The following is a 21,943-nucleotide window of genomic DNA, read 5'->3' as shown; positions in this document are numbered from 1 at the left end:
CATGATCGGACAGAAGCTCTACTTGTCCTACCCATACCTGAGGGATCAGCTAGTACAGATGTATCTGTCTATTTCTCAAGGCATTCCTCCCTCTTTCATCCCTGAAAACCAAGTAGGTAATGATGTTTAATCCCTACCCTGAATGTTATCTTGCAGATTCCCATCTGTGTCACTCATGGACAACCAGAGCCTTAAACTGTCCCCCAAGGGTTGGGATATGCACAGAAGATTTCAATGTCTGGAAGAGAGCCAAACCAGGAAGTCTCAAGTTTGTAAGCCCCCAGGCAGAAAAAAGGCTGGACATAGCTGCTGCAGATTCACACTGGTAGAAAGGGACGGTAGAGCAAGCAGAGTCCAGCCCCCAGGTTGTCCGTTTCCACTGCAGCCAGCTAAAATACAGCTGGTATTTGTGAGGGGCATGCACTGATAATTGGAGACTCACTACTGTTGCAGAGTATGAAGTGAAATGCCTTCATATTGCTGCATAGTGACTACATGTAAGAGACAGAGAACACAGCACTGCCACCAATTCCTTCTCTAATTTGAGAGCTCAGTCATGTGATGTTGTAACACCACACCTGCACCTTGCCTGAAAAAGGTTTAAGTACAGTTGGTTTGTGATACAGAAGGTCCCTTACCAGCTGTCTTGGGAATTTTCATGGTAAATACAGCACACACAACACCTTGCCTGTCCTCTTCAGGAAGCAAACAGGAAAAGGAAAGGCATTTTCAAGGATGCATGCAAAATACATTCTCGAAGACAATTTCTCATCCCCCCATGGTTTAATGATTGCTAAAGGGGGATGCTACACCATCTGAAAGGTCAGTATAATTGTATCCAAAATGTTATGCCAAGCAGTAGTACATTCACCTGCTCCTGCTGTAATGAGCATTTTTCAAACATCTTATTTTCTTTACTTTTTAAGCATGTTTTTCAGTCAAGCCTTGGTAGACTGTATTGAGAGGTTTGGTAACAATGCTTATCAGGATTTAGTTCCTAAAAGGACACATGTGCTTTCTTGATCAAATGGGATCTTCATGTTGGTGCAGGGCTCCCAAGACACACATCAATGTTCTTCCCAATGATGATACCTTTCCTTGAAGCCCCAAAGCACCAAAATTCTTCCAACTAAAAAAAATGTTATAGAACATCAAAAAGTCTCAGTAAAAATCATGGGAAAAATCACCAGAGCTTCGGGGAGGATGAAGGGGATGAAATCATTTGGGTCTCACTTATAAATAATTTAACGCAGCCCAAAAAATTTTCTGTACAAACACATACATAAACAACAAAAAAATCTTGTATTCCACAGATGTTGAGAGATTCAGCGACCTCTTGGAGGCACAGGTGGAGGATAAAAGCCTTCACAGCTTACAGGCCTATAAAAAGATAGAAAAAAAAAAAGATCATGAAAATGTATGTAAAAGTAGTAGGAAATAGACTTCTGGAACAACACATTGCATGCAATAACATAATATGTAAGCATACTGTACAATCAGTAGTCATACAAGAAGAAAAATAGGCTGATTGAGCAACAGAGCAGATGCCAAGTTGCCAGAGCACTGATCCTGTCAAAGCTACTTCTTCTGTTCTTCAGTTGCAGTAATTCTACTATTACTGGAAAGAGATACTGTAATAGTTGGAGTAGAACTTTGAAGTATGGTAGCTTTCTCCTGAAATCAAGATGCAATAGGAAGAGATCAAAAGATTCAAAACCTTTTTTCAAACTAACTGCAGATAAATTTCAGCTATTTCCTTGCCAAAACCAAGCCAACAACACAGACCTTGGTGCACCCACACAGTGGCAATTACTGCTTTAAGAGTTGGAGAATTTTGTTAGTATTTGTACTGAGAGAACTTTTGGGGAATAGACTTCACAGACTTGCACTGGTTGGACTAAAGGAATGCTTACAAATTATTTAAGTTTATGACCCAATCTCCTCAACACCTTTTATAAAACCAGTGCATTTCTTTCTTTGAGGCCAGTAACACATGTAAACATATATGCTTTGGAGAGATCTGAACTTTGTAAAAAAAAAAAAAAAAGTCCAAGAGAATGCCAAAAAGAACTTCCCCCTGCACTACACTTCGTAAGTTCCAAGAGGAGATTTTCAGGAGGGTCAGGTACTAAATGTCTGCCAAGGGCAGGATGTAACTCCACCAGGGTCAGTATTACTATGGTAAGCGTTGTATGCTTCACTAGTGCTGTCCCTCACTGTGCATGAACCACAGCGACAGCACTGCAATAGCCTTTTTACCAACTAGGAAACATATTCCTCCACATACAGAGGAGAAGCAATGACCTTACAATTCCTAACAGTGTGTGCTGACAGATAGCAGTCTGGTAGACTTTGTTCAAAAACACACTCACTTTCTGCCTTTGCTAACTGCCTTGCTTTCTGTCCAAGGCTTCCATGAGGATTCACTGAAAGCACATATTTTGAGCTACGTTTTAGTTTTACCTGCTTGCACCTCGAGGAGGCACTCTGGGAGGCCTTTCTGGGAAAGGAAGCCTCTCTGCTTGGTGAGGAATTGGGCTACGGCTCCTTGCTGTTTCTGGGACTTCGCTGTCCTACAAAACAAAGAGAAGTGTTTATAGAACAGCAGAATCTGGTTCTTGGTATACTCACAAAAGAAAAGGCTAAATTTTGGCATTTCTCTAAATGCAATGCCAGCTCTGAGCTCTTTTTTCTGCGTGTAAACTAAGACATGTACTTAAGGACAGCAGAGCAGTATATAGCAGAGGTGAGAGCTTACCTCACTGTCCCCTTCCATCCCACTGCTGACACTCAAGATACTCCGAGTGCTGGAGCGGTTACTTGCACTGCCTGGAGGAAGCAAGAGAAAAACTGATTAATAAAACTGATTCATAAAACCAGAAAAACTGATCAATCAACTGATTAAATGCTGGGGATTTAACTGCAAATCCCTAACTCAGGACTCTTTCTAACCTCATGCTTAATTCTTGCAAATATAATTAATGCTCTTTTAGATTCATTTATTTTCACTGGTTTTTTTCATATATTTGGGATCCAAATAACAGCATTTGATACAACACAAACCACAGGACCAAGCCATTCAATTATGCTTTCTTTCTAAAAGATTTCTGCCTTATCTTTCTTTATCCAGTCTTCTGGTTAAATACTCACAACCACAATCTATTCTTTATATCTATCATATAATATGAAAAGATCCAATGCCAATGTCATCTTGAAAGTCAGGCAAATATTTCCACAAGGGTTACACACCCAACACTTATGTACATTTAAATTATCAGTACCCATATCTGTAACAATTGCACGAAGATAGAGCACTGTAACATATTCATTCCTGGAGTGACTGCTTAAGAAGTTACTGTTCTAAATAAATAACTTGTTTACTACCCCCTCTTACAACAATCCTCAATTAACACAGGAATGCTTCCTAGTCTATTTCCAAGCTAAAACCAAGTTTGTTCAAACAACCTTCAGCACCCATCTATGCAAACCCATTAAACTGTCATGGACTCGGAGTAGGGATTGTTTTTGCAACCAGTCATGCCAATTCCAAAGGAGACAGCAACTCACAAACATATCCCACACTGCTATGGCTGGTTTCAGTAATAAATAGATAACATTCTATAGGGCTGTGAACTACTGGGACACTAATATTCAGAAACCTGTCCACAGAAATGGTGGCAAGAGAGGTTTTCTCCTAAGATGCAGTCCCTCCCTGATAGCTTTGGTAAGGCTCATCAGCTGGTACAAGCAGCAGCACTTAAGAGTGCTAAATACTGTGCTAGGGTCCATTCTCAGAATCACACGGTGAGAAAGAGCACCAGGCTGCACACAGGGAGCTCCGCAGACCTGTTAACACCTGTCTCACGTGTGCTTGTATGCAAGTTATGGGCTCAGCCAGCTGCCTCTGGCACCTGTTCTGGATGCATGCCAGCTGCATCTTGCCAAGAGTCACAAAGGTGGTAACCTCACAGGAAGTCAGGTTTCCTTTCAAAGGACCCAATTGATCCTAAATGATTTCTGCAAGAATTGCTCAGTCTGCAGTAAGAGCAAGAATGCAGGGATTTAATTTGCACAAATTAAACATAATGAAAAGCAAAGATAATAATGTGCAGTCACTGAAGAGGTCCTACAGTTACCAATCAAAAATGCTGTTCTTTATGTAAAACAATTGAAGAAACAACCTGTAAGACTGGTTTCCAGCCACACAGGCCAGAAGAGCACACAGCCTGCTGGCAGTCACAGCATGGGAGCATCCTTTCCAATAAGGGAGCAGCTGCCATCTACTTTTAAGAACTGAAAACAGGTGGTATGCCTTCCCTGAGAAGGGCTCAAGAGAATCTTTTGCTCAGCTTTTAAGTTCTCCTCCTGCAGAGATGTAGACAAAAGATGCCCAAACCATTTGATGCACACCTGTAATTGCTTTTACAGTTTTGAGAACAGCTGGCCTGAGGCATGCAAGGTTTGGGGTGGCATTGTCAGTGCTGGGATTCAGGAGCAGAAGTCCTGTCCCGTGGGTCGACTCCAGGGTAATGCTTTGGAAGTGTGTTCCATCCTGTAGGGACAGTGACGCTCAGAGGCTGCTTACTTGTTGTGCTGGATGTGCTTTCTGTTTTCCAGTCTCCTCGTTTTATCTCCTTTTTTGGTGGAAAAAGGTTTTTCCTGGGGGTGTATTCATATATTCCACATTCTAGTTTCCCCAAAGTATTATGAGAATGTCGAATGGGTACTGTAATTTCCAAATCTGGAAGGGAAAAATGAAAGGTTCAGAAAGGTCTATGCAATTACAGCCTCCAAGAGACAGTTTTGCACTTAAGGACAGAGTTAAACACAATTGCATAAGGACAATCAAAACTGTACATGAATGAGTCAAGATGCACTCCACAGATGGGGGCATCCTTTTCTTGGCTGTGCAAGCGAGGAGCAAAGCAGCTTCCCTAAGTTTTTGCCAACTGGCACATGGATGTGCATATTAAAATATCACAGAACCACAATACACATGGACACATATCTGCTTAAAGGGCTTGTTAATATGGTTAGTTGCTTCATTATCAGAGAATATCAGAATCAAAGACTGTTACCTGCACTTTTGTCTTTTTTTTGCTTCTCCATTTGCCTCCTGGTTATGCTGTCTCGTAGACGTTTCAGATTTTCCTAAAAACATCACAAGATATTCTTTTCAGGGCTTTGGATAAAGAAAGATGAGATATATAATACTTGTTTTGTCAGCTTTCTGACAAAACAAGTATTATATTTTAGCTAACTATGCTAAAGTTCATATATATGAAGTCATGATATTTTAGCTAACTTGCTTTGCAGTCAAGCTGTAACAAAGCCTGCTGTACCTGGCTGAAGTCCAAACCATGTCAACAGGTTTTAATCTGTTCCTTTCAGAAACCCATGTGTGCCTTTCAGAAGCCAAGTTTTTTTCTGATGTTCATTATGTATGTTAAGGTCAAGTTCACCTTCGGCCAGTTGCACATAAGCAGCAAATTTGGTTTAGAACTCCCTGTATTTTCTGTTTGCACTGTGACACTGGCACAGAAACAAGACCCACAACCAAGCAACTGCACTGTCCTTTCTGTACTAATGAAAAGATTATTCTGACTGCAGGGTCAGAAAAGGCTGCCATGTACCCCACAGTGTAAGGTACAACTCAGAACTCAGGATATCCCCAATGAAGAAATGTAAATGGGAGCAAAGACTCTTCACCATTATGTGGCAGCTTATTACACTTTACATTACAAAAAGGTAGGGAGAAAAAAGAATTTTTTTTTTCAGCAGGGAAATATGTACACATCTGAGAGCAGGAAACCCCTGAAAAGCAGAGGAAGCAACTGCTGTACCATGAAGCAAAATTCAGAGCAGAGACTTTGAAAGCTGCTAATGGCATGGGGCACAGAGCATGCCACTTCATCTCTTGTACATCAATTTACTTCAGTAGCACTGTGTTCTTCTCTGGTAAAGAAGGAACTCCTCTGACTGTTTCTGGGTAGAGAGGACCTTTCCAAGTGAGAATCGGGAGGAGAAGAGCTTTGCCTTTGTTCTGACAACTTCCAAAACAATGTCACCCACTGGAGACTAGACTGCCATGCATGAACAAAAGGCTCCAAAAGAAGCAGGCACTGGTTTTAAAGAGGGAGGGAGTCAAACTCTAACTTGAGAATTAAAATTTTAAACTATAACTGATAGTTCCACCAGTCATTATGTCACTGCTGCCAACTGACTCCCTCTTTCTGTTAAGGCACCCAAACACTCTGCTTTTACTAATGACCATTGCTAGACCTTGCCCAGCTGCAAAGAACAGTCCTGTAGCCATTAACAAACAGTTGAAGAAATCAGACCATCTACCAACTAGGGCTTTACAGCCAATACATCATCTGGGACACAGTCTCCACTTCATCTGAAATGGATGAGAGCCAACAAGTTAAATGTTCATCACAGAAGTCCCCTGCCAGCAGGTAGGTGCTAGGTGACCTCTGGAAAGGTAATTTAGCCAACTGGGTTTGATCCAATTCCTTGTATACAGATCTTCAAAAACTGACAATGTTACTGCAAGACAAACAGATCTGTAAAACTGCTTGCTGCTTACTGGGAACAGCTTCCCCATGGCAGGAGAGAACTCTGCTAGCTGGGGGACTATGTTAGCAGTCTTCCTGCTCCAACCAGGGAAAAAATGTACCCATGCTGAGAAGCTTGTGATATATACCTAGAGAGACAGCTGTATTTCTTAAACAGTAGCATAAGTCTGTACCTGCTGGAACCGGAAAGATTCTGATCTCTTTTTCTGGTTCAGTTGCCACTCCTTAAAGTGAAGTACAGCTTCATCCACAGTGAGGATGCCCATTTTCACTTGCTCCTGTAATGTAATCAGCTGCCGCTGACCTGGGGTTTTCATTCCAGCAAATGGATCATATATACTTGATTGAGACAGGTCCCTTACAGGCCTGACTATTGTCTCTGAAGAGAAAACACCAGCAAAAATATTATTAAACTTGTGGATCTACCTTCCTCACTGAATACCAAGATATCAAGTACCCTTGATCCAGCAGACATTAAAAAAAAAAAAAGAAAAAAAGTGGAAAAAATGTATTACAGACTGAGTGTTTCCTAAGAAGTGTTTTCTTCTTAGGCCATCCTACTATTTGACAGGTCTAAAAGCCCAGCTGAGAGATAGCATCGTACACAAATATATCCCAGGGATAAGCTCTACTTTTAAAAACATAAACTAAGTAAAGAGCACAAAACACATTCCTTAAAGTGCCCTGCTTCCTCAGCAATTCACAGAACAGAGCTTTTACCTTAGCAGTCACAAAGCTAGATTCTATCTAGATAATCTGTGTAGCTTAAGCCCAGAAAGTGAAAACTCATTCTATTGATGCTGGTAATTTCTAACTCATTTGTAACAAAGAAGAGTTCCCAAGACATAAGGCATGCTCCCCTCACACTCTGCACCTATAAAAGTTTCCAGTGTCACAAATGGTCAAAAAGATTGGGTCGTTCATAGAAGACTGTTATTCCCAGAGCTTTGCAAAACAGTCTATTCTGTCATAATTCACACAAATGAAGCTACCATAACAGATCTGCTTTGGGATTACTGAAAGGATTTTCAGGGTGAACTTCTGCCTTACCTTTCTTAATTCTTCCTCTTGGGACATAAAGATTCTCAGGTCTTTGAGCCTTCTGTGCAAAAACTGCAAAAGAAGCATTCTTTAGGTATTGAAATGCATCTCATGAAGACAGAAACATCAAGGATGAATATGGCAAGCATACACAATTCTGCACTGCATTACAGCTTCTGTTACCCTTCTAAGTCCACTGAAGAAAAAGATTTTTATGGGAGAATTCCCTTTCTATTGACCTCAAAGAATCTAGCTCAGCCACCTCTAAGAGAAATCTGGACATGATTTCTCCATAGTCCTGCCACAGTGGGAAGAAGTCACTGAAATTACTCTCCCACATGTCATTGTGGTTCTTGTTAGAATGTTCATGATATATGACCAAGATTTCCAAAGCTGCCTAATGAACTAGGAAGAACAATCTTCTTCAATTTCAATAAAATCCTACCTCAGAGGGAGGTACTAAGGTATAAAATCACGTCCTATACAAATGCAGTTGAAACAATGATAGCATTACAGATCAGCAATGTCTCAATTTATTAGTTTGATTGTGTCCTTATAATATCAGGATATTTTCTACTTAGTTGGATTTGTTTATACTATTTGAGGGTAATTTGTCATGCTACTGCTTCCATGAAGAGCAAGTTTAGGCCAAGATCTTGGGATATAACATCCCCACATTTTCAGAGTAGGCAAAAGATGAAAAAAGAGATATGGAATTGGATCCCAAAAGTAACCAGAGTCAAATAATCCAGGGATCCTGGCATTTATTTGGCAACTGACACCCATGACAATGCCATTCTACAGTTTAGTGGTCTACATTTCCAGTGGTAACCAACTCACTTTTGGAGATGTACAGCTCATTGTCTGGCTGTGGAGAGCTAGATTCTGGTCTTGGAACAGGAACTGGAGGTCTGTTAGCCATTTCTTGTGGAAAAGGGTCTTGTTCCACTGAGTAGTATACATCTTCACCATACTGCTCACGACCTCCTTCCTCAGAATCTGGCACATCCATGCTACCACCTACAACAGAGAGAGTTTGTAAGAATAGCAACCTGGCCACTTCACTGAATACTGGTTCCCTCCAGATGCATTCTTGCCAAGCTTCACTGAACACTGGTTCCCTCCAGATGCATTGTTACCAATTTCACAGCCAAAACCATCCAGTTTTGCAGTGGCCTTAAATGTACCAAAGACCTTCATGAGAGGACTTGATAAAGCCATTAATATCTAGTAGCATGTAACTGTTTGCCACTATGCCTGTACCATCTGTTTTAAATACCATCTGTTTTAAAGAAATAGTGAAAAATCTCCTAACTCTCTTTAAGAATTTGAGGAACAGTTAGTTTAATTAATTTCCATTAATTAACATACTTGAATAGTGAACAAATCAAACAGACCAATGATTTCCAAAAGCTATGTGTGATGGTCTACAAAGTACTATAGAGAATAAGTCCTTTGTCTGAAAAAAGCAAACTGTGTGGGCTATCTTCCATCCTTAAGAGTTCATGAAAAACTCTCAGGTTCTGTCTAATTACTTTAACTGTGCTACTGCCATCCTTCCCTCAAAATAGGTCTCACCTTCTAAAAACTTGCGGAGCATTGAGTCTTTTGTAGTTATAGAAACTTCATCTCCAGCAACTGGAGTGTCTGGTTTGGATTGAAGCATCTCTACATCTGAAAAAAACCAAACCAATCCAGAAAGATGAACCTGTTAATTATATCCTTCAATACATGGAACAATGTAATATGACATAATAAACTGGACCTTTATTTTATGGTGACAATCAAAGAAGCTGGGCAAATGACCAGACATTTTCCTTGAAAAAAAGCTTCTAAGCTGCTATGTTCAGTCCACTCTGCACAAATTTTTTTCAGCTGCCTGATGCTTACACTTGAGGGTGACTAAGAGTGCTGTTGAGAAGTTCTGACAAGGCTTCAAGCAGGCATTGAGTTTTGGCTATTCTTGAGCATGTGTTGGCCAGGTGAAAGTTTTGACCTCTGGACAGTGCCCCAGAGAGGAAACAATGTGGCTTGGAAAAGCAAGACATTAAAGGCAATTTTTCCATTATACACAAGATAGTGTTTATTTATTGGAATAAAGTCAAAACAGTTGGCTGAGTTAATTACTTGGATCTGGAAAGAGTTTACAGGGTCAGATGATAATTCAGTATTGAGAAAGGACTGACAGCAAACAATAAGATACTTTGTTAATTCAGTGTTTTGACATGAAGAATTCTGATTTTAAAGAAAAAGGTGAACCTCATCATAACACTAATACTAATCTTAAAACTAAAATAAAATGTTAGGTAACCATGTTCCTAATGATATTAAAAACAAGAGTGATATAATTGGATTGATGAGGCTTATTGATATAAGTGAGTTTTTGAGGTATATCTATTTCTATGTCATAGATCTACTACTATGTAAACGAGATAGTTTGGGTTACATGTGAGAATATTAAATACTTTTAACTCATTACAATGGCTTCAGTCCTCTGTTACCTTATTCTCAAACAACTTCCTACCAAGAAAAATTGACCCAGTGGTATCTAATCTTCCTTTGATCAGTCTCTGAAAAACTGTGGTGGAAGCACATCTTGATCACAATAAAGGGGCACACTGCCACAGTATGGCTACTCCTAAAATAGCCCAGGTATTATCCTGTACACCACAGCCGTATCAACTCACATACAGGTAATTCCTAGAAAAAGTACTTCAAAAGAAGTTAGTTATGATTCCCTAGAAAGCCATCCTCACAAACCTTCAATTTAGTACAAAAGCTTAAATCCTTTATTTGTGATGGCAGCTCTAAACCAGCCAGCACTCACATTCATTTAGGTGAGGGCTTGCCTGTGTGCTGGTATTCTAAATTATATTGAAACACTTTCATTTTGAGAGATTCAATCTAAGTGCTGAGAACTGTGCCAATTTAAACTTATCTGTTATGATACAGGTATATTTTAAGCACTGTTCAGACAAGCTATTAATATTCTTCAGGCAAGGACTAACAGACCAGGTAAGGAAAACATAATTTAAATAAAAGACTCCTGATTGGAAGACAGCAGAGCTTTGTGTGCAGAAGCAACACACTAGAACCCAGAAGAAGCAGGAAAGAGAGGCTTTTCAGAGTCCAGTTCAAATGTGCTAAATTACAGGGAGCTCAATTTGCAAGAAAATTCCATGCATAGTTTCTGGGAGATCAGGGCATTTCAGGCCTGGAAGATGGGGGGTTTGGCTTAGTAGTGTTGAGCTTGTTTTTTAACCCTCCACAGGCTTTGTCAATCAACTCCATTCAGAGGTGCACTGATTACAGGCAGACCTACCAAGCATCTAGAAACTCTCATTACTGCAAACAAGAACAGCTTTGTTCCTTACAAGTCCAACCTGATTTACTGCTTATCTCTACCTGAAGGCAGAATAACCCCGGTTTTGGTAGCAAAACTGTCCCTGCAGTGGCCAACAACACCTAGCAGAAAAGAGTTTATGACATCAAGGAAAGAACCAACACAGTCTTCTGGGCTTCATAAACAACAAAAATGCGTTTTACAGTATAATTTAATCTAAAAGAGGAGAAAAACAGTCCAGGACCAATATAGCCCATAAGCACAAAAGAAAGCTTTTCCCTTGAGGCAGCACACTTAAAAACTGCAGAAACACTAGACGTCCTTGAGTGCCTTAAGGAGGTACTTAAAATATAAGAATCTAACTTCTTTGCTCATTATGGGATTCATATAATAGATCAGTGGGATTAAGTCAGACCAAACAGCCAGGTGAATAAGAACAGCCAATTTACAATTGCTTAGCAGAGGTACTTAATTTTGTATTTTCAATTGGCCTCACTGAATACTAATGCAATAGTGAAAAATTAAACATATGCATATTTATCAGAATTAGCTCTTTATTTTTAGCAATAAACCAATCAGATTAGAATAATGGTTTTTCATTTATAATCTTTTCGGCACACATTTTTCTAGAGGTTAATTTCTTTTGCTCTCAAGCTGTTGAGCTGGAATCTCCGCTTGTTTTTCAGTTTCCCAGTTGTCAGTAAAATCACATCTGACATAGTGTTCTTTTCTGCCAGTGTCAGAATGCTCCTAGGTACCCAGTCCTTGGGAAGAAAAAGCAGGACATGGTAGAATATTTAGTCTCATTTCTATATGTCAATTTATTTGCTCAGGGTTCAGGGAGTCCTTGAAACACTGAAGAAACAGTTCTTGATCTTGTGCACTATCAATCAAGAAAAGGTATAGAGCAATTTTGTCAGCCAGCCGATGATGGAACTGCAGCATAGTTTCCTTGTGATGAGAGCAGAAAAGCTGTAACTGAGGAACTACTGTGTGTCAGAGATGGGTCTGAGCAATCTGATCTCAACATGTCTCTGCCCAGTGCAGAGGGCTTGCACTAGGTGAGCTTTAGAGATACCTTCTAACCCAAACCTTCCCATGATTCTGTAACTCTATGAATATACATACAAAGATCTTCTGGGGCACCCGGGACAAATCCAGCCATGGATTCATAAAGCTCTTCATCGGAGCCTGGATTCAAGGAACATTTCATTAACAGATCAGTGGACAGATGAGCCATGGACTCATAAACAGACTCATCCTCCTCGCCTTGCATCAGCTCTTCCTTAATGTGACTCTTCAGCATATCTGCAGTTTCCTGGAGATGAAGGAGAGCAAGAAAAAAAAATTCAAGTATCTTTTAAATAAAGAATCTAGAGAATAAAAGCAAGCAAAAGATATCTCACTTTGTCATCAGTGATAGAAAAAACCTCTGAAGACAGCTCATTCCCAAAGATTAAGGCTTCTCAAGTGACTTAAATCCCCACTACAGCTGCCTGGGTCAAACTTTTGAGATCTATGTTGTATTAATAGGTAAAAAAGGTGAAACAAGGGCTGCTGACACGTTCTGAGCAGCCATTACAGCCTCTCACCCCACCTCTTTCATGTCCTACCCAATGTGTGCAAACTCCCAGAACATAAGCACAGCTCATTCTAAAAATACAAATGCCTGTCAAAGGCTATTTTGGGGCACGCATAGCTAACCATAAGGGGGAAAGCTTATCACATGCAGAGCACCTGCAAAACAGCAAAGTTTTAGCTTTGATGTAGATTAAGTTTCAGTTTCTTGGCATTAGCAGCAGCATGTAACACCCAGAGTGGGAGTACACAGACCCTCTTCTGTGACATTAACAGGAAACCTCACAGCAGGCAGCAGTTCATGTAATACAGGCAACTTCTGATTCACAGGAGAGCAGAATCCTTTCTTATGCATTTGCAACATAGAGCAGGGGGGGAAGGCAGAGCTTCACCAAATCGCAACACAAGGAAGCAAAACAAAGCAGCTTCATTCCGTCCTCCTTCCCAAATTCCAGTTATGTCACAAGCACTGTCATCTTAACAGTTGCAATACTACAAGATATTCTTCCATTCACAAATGTAGACTCATGGGCCCTCAGTCCACAGGGTCTGTGTGTCAAAGGTCTCTATACATGCTTCCCTCCAGTCAAAATGTGTCAGGCCAGTAGTTCATGCAATGCTTTACAGAGGTGCAGAGGAACCTTTGCCAGAGAGAAAATTAGGTGAGTAATGGGGTTTAATGGGATTTTCAGACATCCATTCTACTGACAGTAGTCACTACCTTGCAGTAGTCACACTAGCAAATAGATGATTTGTGTGCTTTGTACTGTGCTGCACAGACAGCTTCAGCAGGTCAGTAAGGAGGACCTGCTCTTAACACAGCTCTGTCACTGTGCTGGTGGAGAGAACATGGGAAGAGCACAGTACTGCAATGAGAGGTTGGAAGGACTTCCTGCACATCTCTCACTTACCCTGATGCGAAGATTGTGATCTCACAATTTACAGTTTCTGCAGTCCTCCTGATCTCAGAATATGGATTGGCTTTTATTTAGCTCTAATGTATAATATAAAGAAGCAAGGCTCAAGTCCAAGGACTACCCATGCCTCCCTAAATAGGGCTTAAACACTACAATAATTGGCTGGCAGAACCGTACTAAAGCTGGCAGATCTATCTCCCAGCACTCAGACAATGTTAAGGACAATTAAACACAACTTTTCAACCTAAAGCAAAGGCAAACAGAATTCAGATGTGGTCAATGCGACCTGAGTCAGGGAGTTCCTTGTTATTTTGAAGTATACAGGCCAGAAACAGCTAAAACTGAAACAAAAGCAGAAACTCTATGAGTACCCAAGCACTGCACAGAAACAATTGTTTGGTGCAGCTGGAGTCAGGTCCGTGTCATAATCTGGAAAAGTCAGAGTGCATTTTCTGGGGGTGGGGTTAGCTCAAATAGAAATGAACTGTCAACTGGGATCCCTGACAGAACAAATAGGGAACGGACCAATATATACCAATGCAGGGAGAAACGGGTATCCGGCAGACTACACAGATCAGCTCTGAATGAGCTAGTAAGCAATCCCGCCCACACTACAATTAATAAGAGAGCACCTCAAATTGTACCTTCCCAAACATATTCTGTTCCCATATTACTCCCTAAAGTAAGATGGATGAAGGGGCTCTTTCCCAGGATCAGAACTAGAAGAATGCACTTGGCATTAACCACATATCCTCAGAAACTTCATCAGACGGATGGAGGAATGGAAGCCAGTATGGCAGTCTCTGCTTCCATCTTACTTGCTCTGTGCAAAAGCCCCAGGAATTTCCATGGCTGCAGAGACAAACCTAACCCTACAGCCTGAAAGCTTTCAATGTGGCTGGATGTCTGTGTTCTACACCCTACCACAACAGACTTTATCACCCATCACTCCTGCTCAAGCAACACTAAGTGCCCAGCTCGGTGCCAGAGCCTGCGCCCGGTGTGGGACGAGGCAGAAAGACAGCTCAGCTTCCCCTTACCACATATTCATCAATGAACTGGCGGAGGTCCTTAAAGCCATGCTTTTCTGCAATGGTGTTTGGATAGTGGCCATACTTGTTGGCTACACTGTAGGCCTGCAGTGCTCCAGGGCATGTAAGCAGCAAGGCAGTAAGGTTCTTCAGCCCATATCTTGCAGAGAAGTGAAGCAGTGTTGGCAATTCCTCATCCCTCTGATCTGTGAGAAAAGGAGACCATTAGACCCTAAGTTTTTCTCTAGTAGCAACAAAGCCAGCAGGCAAGAACCAGACACAGCAAACACACAGACCAAAGCAGCTGTGAAATCCCTGGAAGGATATATATGGTTTAGAAATCAAGCCAACTGCACAAATTCTCTCGTGCATCTCCAGGCTGAAGTACTATTACCTTTAGTGGGGAATATGGCACTGTAATAGCTTAAATATATGTAGGATCACAGATTTGCGAGGACTTCTTAGACCAACATTACAAAAAGACAGCATACCAACCCAACTGCTCAGTGTGTATCTTAGAGTTATGGGGTTTGGGGAAAAGGACTAGCTGTGGAGAAAAGGTATGAGGCAAAAGAACAACACAGAAAAGCTGGGAGACATTTGGGGAGCATCATCTTTTCACTCTGGTTTAAAGCTGTCTGTATAGCAGCATCTGCCACAGTGCAAGGAACTGAGAATGATAGATGTAATAAAAAAAGGGTCACCTGACTCAAATGGCAATCCCCTTTCTACAGACATTATCACATGCAAATTTAGCTTCCTGGCTGAGATCCAAGGTTTTTGAGACAGCCTGTGCAGGTACCACCCACTGCAGTATTAAGGTGCTTCAAGGTAAAACAACTGACACAAAGAAAATCTAGAAATAAACCAAGAGTCTTTAAACTTACTTGCTGTCATATCTTCTTCTTCCAGCTGGTTGATTCCAAACAGGTGTAGACCACTGGCAGGAATGTTCTTCTTGAGTGACTCAGTCAATAGTTTGTCCAGGGCTTCTATGCTGTATGGCACAATTTTAAAGGCCTACAGATAAATGGAAAGCACTTTTGTTTGGTAGAGTCTGGAGATTCAGTTACGGTGAGATTTATGAGGTGTTTTTATTATTTAACATAATCAGAAAACAGTAGGTATAAACACAAAAGGTAGAAATGTTCAGGTCAAACAAAACTTGGATAGCTTCCTGGTGCAGAAAGAGTATCATCAAGCTCAACAGATGAGACCCATATACTCCACAAAATAGAGCACAATGAGGAAGTCACTCATGCAACTGGAAGCACAGAAAACTTGCTTCCTACTTTCTTGGCAGGTATACACTTCTGAAAATGTTCCACTGAAATGTCACTCCTGCTTTAAGTATGCACTAGTCCATTTTGAATTGTACACACTCTGGGTTCAGCTTTTGAACTGGTTCTTTACCACTGGGAAGCAAGCAGGCATACTCCCTAAGCAGAGGCATCAACCAGTACCAACTGCTACACAACTGGAACTAAAAAGCAAGGGAAACAGTCTCCCCTGCCCCAGGTATACTGGTGACGTCATCACAAGGCTACTCTGTAGGTTTCCACTATATGGCAGATCAGGAACATGCAGGCAGGCAACAGGAAAACACAGAAAACATCCTTGTGCAAGCTTCACCCCTCTAATAGGGTTCAGGTACCCCAAATGGGCAAAACAGAATAGGAAAACTGAGTGGCTGTTTTGAAAAAGTGTTAAGAATCAACAAATCATTTTATGTTACTCTGCTTCCTCCAGCTAACATGAATCTTTGCTACTATTAACATATTTTTTTAGCAACGCCTAGGTACAAATTCCAAAACATTTTATTTCTTTATAGTACTTTCTGTTATATCAAGTTCTGTCATTCCAACCTTTTGAAGCCATCATGGCCTAAATGTAGGTGTTGATTGACCACATTTTTTTCTTCATTTGATAACCTGACTCACCTTAGCCAGCTATGTGCTCCAGAGACAGAAAAAACACCCATGCTTTCAATAAAAGGGGATATTAGAGTTAGGTGAAAGTCCCTGAATAACTTGCATTTCTTCATTTCAGAAGAGCTACTTCATGACAAGCACTTCTGCTTACGCATGCTTGTGTAGCCTCTGAAAGAGCTGGTTTCCAAAGCAGCTGATTGCTAAAGTCCTTACCTGGCACATGAACTGTACAGGGTTGGCTGCATTAGCCAACAGATTGCTGATCTCCTCCATGTCAGTATGGTAAGTGACACTTGTTTCTCCCACCATCAAGTCCCCTGAATATATCTTCAGGGGCACTGTCCCAGAGGTTAAATCTTTGAAAAGAAAGCACAAAAATAACCATTAGCACAAACAATGGGCATGAGCTTGCATGACATACTGTGAGGACAGGAGGAGTTTCAGTATCCATCTGGTGGTATATCCAAACAGTTTCTGCTATATTGAATTAATGAAGAGTCATGAGAAGAGTCATGATCTTCAAACACTAGGTAGGAAAGTACTTTGGAACTACCTTCTTTGTAGCTATGTCAATGCACATAACCTGCTAGGTCCTCTGCTAACAGTAGACTGAACCACTAATGTTGAAAGTACTCCACCTTGAACTAGAAAGCCACACATCTCTTCACCCCTGACTTCTCTGGAGCTGTTTATAAAGCTACAGCATAAATACAAAGAGCTGGGAAAGAAAGGAAAAGAAATCAAAAAAGTCACTAAAGATTTTGCAATCCCTGTCAGCCTCACTAGCCTCTGAATAAAAGCAATTAAAAAGAATTACAGCTTTGCAACTTAACCCATGCACAGGATAATCTTCTACCTGCACCTTAGAGCTTCTTGATGTTTCACCTAATGTGCATTTATAAGTCTGAACTTTCTCTTTGTAACACAGATATTTTGAATCCCACTAAAATTAGTCTTTCCCTGTTAACAACTTGGGAAATCATGAAACAGTTAATAACACAAAGGAATTAAAAAATATTCCTCTTACTGTTAGAAACCTCAGAGCTTACACTGTACACTCCATCAAAGTGAAGGTCATGTTTATAATTCAAAGTACAAGTTAGTCTCCAGGTCAGTGTTTCTATTGTAAGTCTTGACTTAAGACATTAAGTTAAGCTTTTATATGTTCATGAGGTCACCTTCTTTAAAATCAAACCACTTCACTGACTTTGTGGTAGTTGCTTTAATGACTATTAGTCTGTTCTCAGAGAGAATGGCAGAATGACTCTTCAAGAGGACAGACTAAAGTAGGTTAAATAATGCTGGGAAATAATACCAATCTTAAAGGCTCTGAAATTAGTCCTTTAAAGTTCAGTGAACTTAAAAGTTTAGGCACCTTTCAGTTTTGTAAATGCAAATATTTAGAGTGACAGAACATACCTAAATTAAAAGGCAAGCCAGAATAGTCTCAGCTCTGATCACAGAGATCACTACACATTATCACATGCTGTTATAGTCATGTAATTATTTACTGGCACTTTTCTTCTCTCTTGGTGCCCTGCCAATGCTACTATGGTGGTGGTCATAACACACAGCTAAGTTCAAAGTGCTCTACAAGGTGCAATGTATTCTCAGAAGTCCCAGCAAGGTGTTTCCACCCTGCAGCCTTACTGCTGCTGATGGGAAAACAGAGCCCACAAGCAGCAGTCTCTCTCAGTTCCTCATCAAAAGTATCACAGGTGAGAATGCAAGTTCAAGACTTTCTGGACTCAAGTTTTCCTGCACTGCAATCTTTACCCTTATGTCTCTGGCACTTCTCAGGACAGACAGTTTGAGATAGAAAGGAAGCAGTGGGGAAGGAGAGGGGGAAAAAAAAAAAAATCTCAGTCCATCTTACTTGGAGCCTGCACAGAGATTGTGTACTCATTCTCCATCTCAGCCAGCACACGCACAGAGGATGCATTCTCTGGAGAAAATTCAACTTCAGTTTTCATTTCACAATCTAGTTTACATTTCATGATAATATAAACTGTTGTCTGCACCTAAGACAAAAGGCATTACAACACACCGGTTCAAAACAAAAACACTTACTTGGTTAAATCCATTTTCTAGGGATTTTGTTCTCATTGCAACTGACACATCAATTATCATCTATCATTTTCACAGTTTTGAATCATTTTCGGGAGCATCTTCCAGTCACAGACTAACTGGGCAAGTGGCTTCTGCTGCAGCTTGCACCAGTATAGAAGCTTCTGTAATGCTTCTATCAGTTCTATCAGTTTAATGCTTCTCCCTAGAAGCATTAAACTGATAGAACTCCAGATTTATTAGATTTATAAACTATTTGGGCTAGATTTATAAAATTACTTACTTTCAACTCTATCCATCTCTTACCTTAAGCAGCACAGCCACAGAAAACAAAGAAACTTGGACTCTTTCCATCTGAGAAGATGCTATACTAAAAAGTGCTGGTTTTCAGACAAGAAGCCATGATGCAAGCTTTTCAGGGTCACTTGCAAGGCATGCACCAGAATTGCCATATTAGACTGGATACTGACTGTGGAGTTAATCAGTTCATTACAGTCATCTTACCCCACTTGCCAGCAGAACAGAAGAAGGGAAGAGTGTGAACCTGTCTCACAGCACCCAAGCCAAGCAGCCATGTTAATGAGACAGGCATTAAGTGACATCACAGCCTAGACAGCACTAAGCACTGCACATTACCAAGCTACTCCTGGGCCTAGGGAGCCAAGCCCATGAAACAAGAGACATGGAGGGCAGGGGGCTGAGCAGGAAGGTGACAGAAGAATTCAGGACTAATTTCCAGGCCTGTAAAGCTGAACATTACGAAGCAGCATAATGAGCTGCACCAGCTCACAGTAAGAACATAGCCCAAGGAGTGGACATACAGTACCCCACATTGTATGCGGCTGGGCTGCACCACTGGACAGTCCCCAGTGCTCCTGGATGATCCATGTTCTTCACTCATGGCAAGTCTGTGGGAGTCAACTGGATTCTTCTCGTCTTCTGTTTCTGTATCAGTCACAGAGTCACAGCCTGAGTCTAAAATAAAGTACAGAGAGTCCTGCTGCCTCATTCCCCTTTGCTGAAAATGCTTATCACACACATCCATCCTGAAAACAGCTGTGAAGGTGGTGGGATGGAACTCGCTATTCCTCTCAAAGTAATGCTCAGAAAAGGGGATCTAGTTGAAGAAAGGGAAACTACAGAGTTTCCTCTTTTTTTTCCCCTTAAGAGGATTTGAGGAGGAAATTAAAGGCATGAAAGCAGCAGAGTAGCACTGAATATGCTTACAGAGCAAACAACAGTGGCACTCTGCTGAGCTGGACAGTCTCCTCATGTTAAACAGGAAAGTCACCATGTGACTGTCTAATATAAGAATGATCAGTATCTGAACTCATCTGACTCAAGCAGCACTCTGATATACTGTAAGATGGACAGCAGCCTTTAGTCTTACTTTCCTAAAATAAAACATGAAAACCAGTGTTTGTCATTTCAGTAGTATCTCTAGTTTTCTCAGTGCTGTTTACCCCAACTCCCCAACTTTGATTATTGCATCAAAAAATAAAACATGAAGCAGTAGTGTGAAGGGGCTCTGTTCCTTGGGCAAGAACCGTAAGCGCCAGTATCTATACAAGAGTGAAACTGAAAAGTACCAGAACTTTTGCATTGAAAAGTAACAGCACTTCACCTAAACAGAATCAAGAGCAGAATAAACACATGTAAGCCTACAATATGTGTGTAGAAAACAAATGTTCTCACTCTCATTTCCCAAAACCAGCATGGATATTGATAGAACTGCAAACAAACAGAATTGATACCACTGGCGGAAAAAAATCCAGCCCGAATGAAAACAGATTATCTATCCCTGCCAGGAAATACTTTTCACAGTTAGAGAAAGGAAACCAAAGACAATTATGTAGCTACTTAGAACACTTTCTTAGCTAGTTTCCACTTCTTGATTCAGATGGTTTACACCACTCCCACCCCCCCCACTACCTCCCGGAACACAAGGTGAAAGTCACTGACTCCACTTAGTTTTAAGAAGTCATGATAGTCTTCTGACAATCTCCTGTGGTCAGGATTTCCCAAACTTTGTAAGCCTGTGAAGCAGTCAAGGCTTTAAGACAACATTTTGGAATTTACATGTTATTTACTACTTAGTAAAAAACACATCTGTAAAGAGTAGTACAAATTATTTACCAGATAAAATCTCAGACTTGAACTGTCGTTGTTCTTAAATTAGTAAGAAATATTCTATTTAAAGTGCTCAGTCCTGATGAGAAAGACCTAAGTGATGAACTGTGCTGTCAAAACTGCCGCATCCATACACTGAAGCTGCCAAGAATTCAGATTTCACTCAGAATCCCCCAATCTCCAAGTACATCAATTTTTCACAAATCAAGAGAGCCAAAATAATTATAAGTGGGCCACCATTAGGAGTTCAGGTATTCCTAGTTTCAAACTGAAGACACAAGTCTGTCAAGAACTTTAATGTAGAGGTCTTCATAACAATTATTATTATTATTACCACCAAAGACTTAAACTTAGGATATTTGAAGTGCTTTGTCACACAATTCTTTAAAAGGTATCTTCAATACATTTAAATGGGATTTTAGGAATTATAAGAAATCATCCTTGCTTTCAGGAGACAAGTTTTAAGCCACAAACTTTAGCAAATCATTCAGGTGAATTTTTTTTTCACAAATTTTGGTGCACACACACTTAACTAAGTATGTGAATCTCTCCACATGGCAAATAAGCCTACTCACATGAGTACAAGTAGATTGCCGTGTTAATGTTTGCTGTAGAAAGAAAAGAGCCAAAAATTTGCAGCTCTGAAGCTCAAATAAGGCATGACCACTAACATCAACATTTCTTAAACAAACCTAGAACAGTATATGTAATTTAGCAAAAAGATTTTAATACTGAACCAAGTCTGAAGATTTGGCTAAGCAACTGCTTTGACACGAGGCTGAAGGCTGTACTGAAGGTGGTCTTTGGGATTTTCAGACCAGTACCAAGTATTAGAAAATTAACTGAGGCATTGTATTCCTTAACTCAGTATTTAAATTGGTACTGCTCAAAGTCATCAGCTGCAAGAACCAGACACATTTTGGGAATCCTTCTCTTAGAGAAACATGGACTACTCCCACCTGGGAGTGCCAGGCTGCCCTGTTGCATAGAGGAGAAAAAGCATTGGTCCCACATCTTATCATTGATATGATAGCTATCAATTCAGGTATTTGGCATATGCAGAGCAAGGTGCCATATCTTTTGGGGAGAAGAGGCAACTGTTACTAGATTAGTGTCTCTAATCTGTTGGTTACTTCCAATATGACTAAATCAGAAAGACTAAGCTCACAGCAGATGAGAAAGCCAATGATGACCAAAACACAGTAACACATTGATGTTCCCGCAACATATGCACAATGGACACTTGCCAGCATCCTGATCCTCAGGGCTTCATCCCCAACCCAAGACAGAACCATTAGTGTGGTAATTTTTACCTCACTTGGCCAAC

The 21,943-nt window shown here is 40.6% G+C and overlaps 1 protein-coding gene across 1 annotated transcript in view; it reads right to left on the bottom strand.

Moving 5' to 3' along the window:
- Nucleotides 1-764: 764 nt before the first annotated feature.
- PIK3AP1 (phosphoinositide-3-kinase adaptor protein 1) overlaps nucleotides 765-21,943 on the bottom strand; it is a 34,367-nt gene continuing 13,188 nt past the window's right edge. The window contains exons 3-17 of the mRNA XM_041460925.1: nucleotides 19,313-19,461; nucleotides 18,296-18,440; nucleotides 16,633-16,775; nucleotides 15,376-15,508; nucleotides 14,498-14,694; nucleotides 12,091-12,280; nucleotides 9,198-9,293; nucleotides 8,460-8,639; nucleotides 7,629-7,691; nucleotides 6,752-6,957; nucleotides 5,079-5,151; nucleotides 4,586-4,741; nucleotides 2,759-2,829; nucleotides 2,464-2,573; nucleotides 765-1,380 (exon numbers count right to left, since the gene is read on the bottom strand). Of these exons, the coding sequence (XP_041316859.1) occupies nucleotides 1,326-1,380; nucleotides 2,464-2,573; nucleotides 2,759-2,829; nucleotides 4,586-4,741; nucleotides 5,079-5,151; nucleotides 6,752-6,957; nucleotides 7,629-7,691; nucleotides 8,460-8,639; nucleotides 9,198-9,293; nucleotides 12,091-12,280; nucleotides 14,498-14,694; nucleotides 15,376-15,508; nucleotides 16,633-16,775; nucleotides 18,296-18,440; nucleotides 19,313-19,461 (1,967 nt within the window). The 3' untranslated portion in view covers nucleotides 765-1,325. The remainder of the gene's footprint in view (nucleotides 1,381-2,463; nucleotides 2,574-2,758; nucleotides 2,830-4,585; nucleotides 4,742-5,078; nucleotides 5,152-6,751; nucleotides 6,958-7,628; nucleotides 7,692-8,459; nucleotides 8,640-9,197; nucleotides 9,294-12,090; nucleotides 12,281-14,497; nucleotides 14,695-15,375; nucleotides 15,509-16,632; nucleotides 16,776-18,295; nucleotides 18,441-19,312; nucleotides 19,462-21,943) is intronic.

Source organism: Pyrgilauda ruficollis, unplaced genomic scaffold (assembly GCF_017590135.1).
Source record: "Pyrgilauda ruficollis isolate IOZ18807 unplaced genomic scaffold, ASM1759013v1 scaffold15, whole genome shotgun sequence".
Classification (NCBI taxonomy): Eukaryota; Metazoa; Chordata; class Aves; order Passeriformes; family Passeridae; genus Pyrgilauda; species Pyrgilauda ruficollis.
Note: the sequence above shows the minus strand (reverse complement) of the source record. Positions and strands in the feature narration are given on the sequence as shown.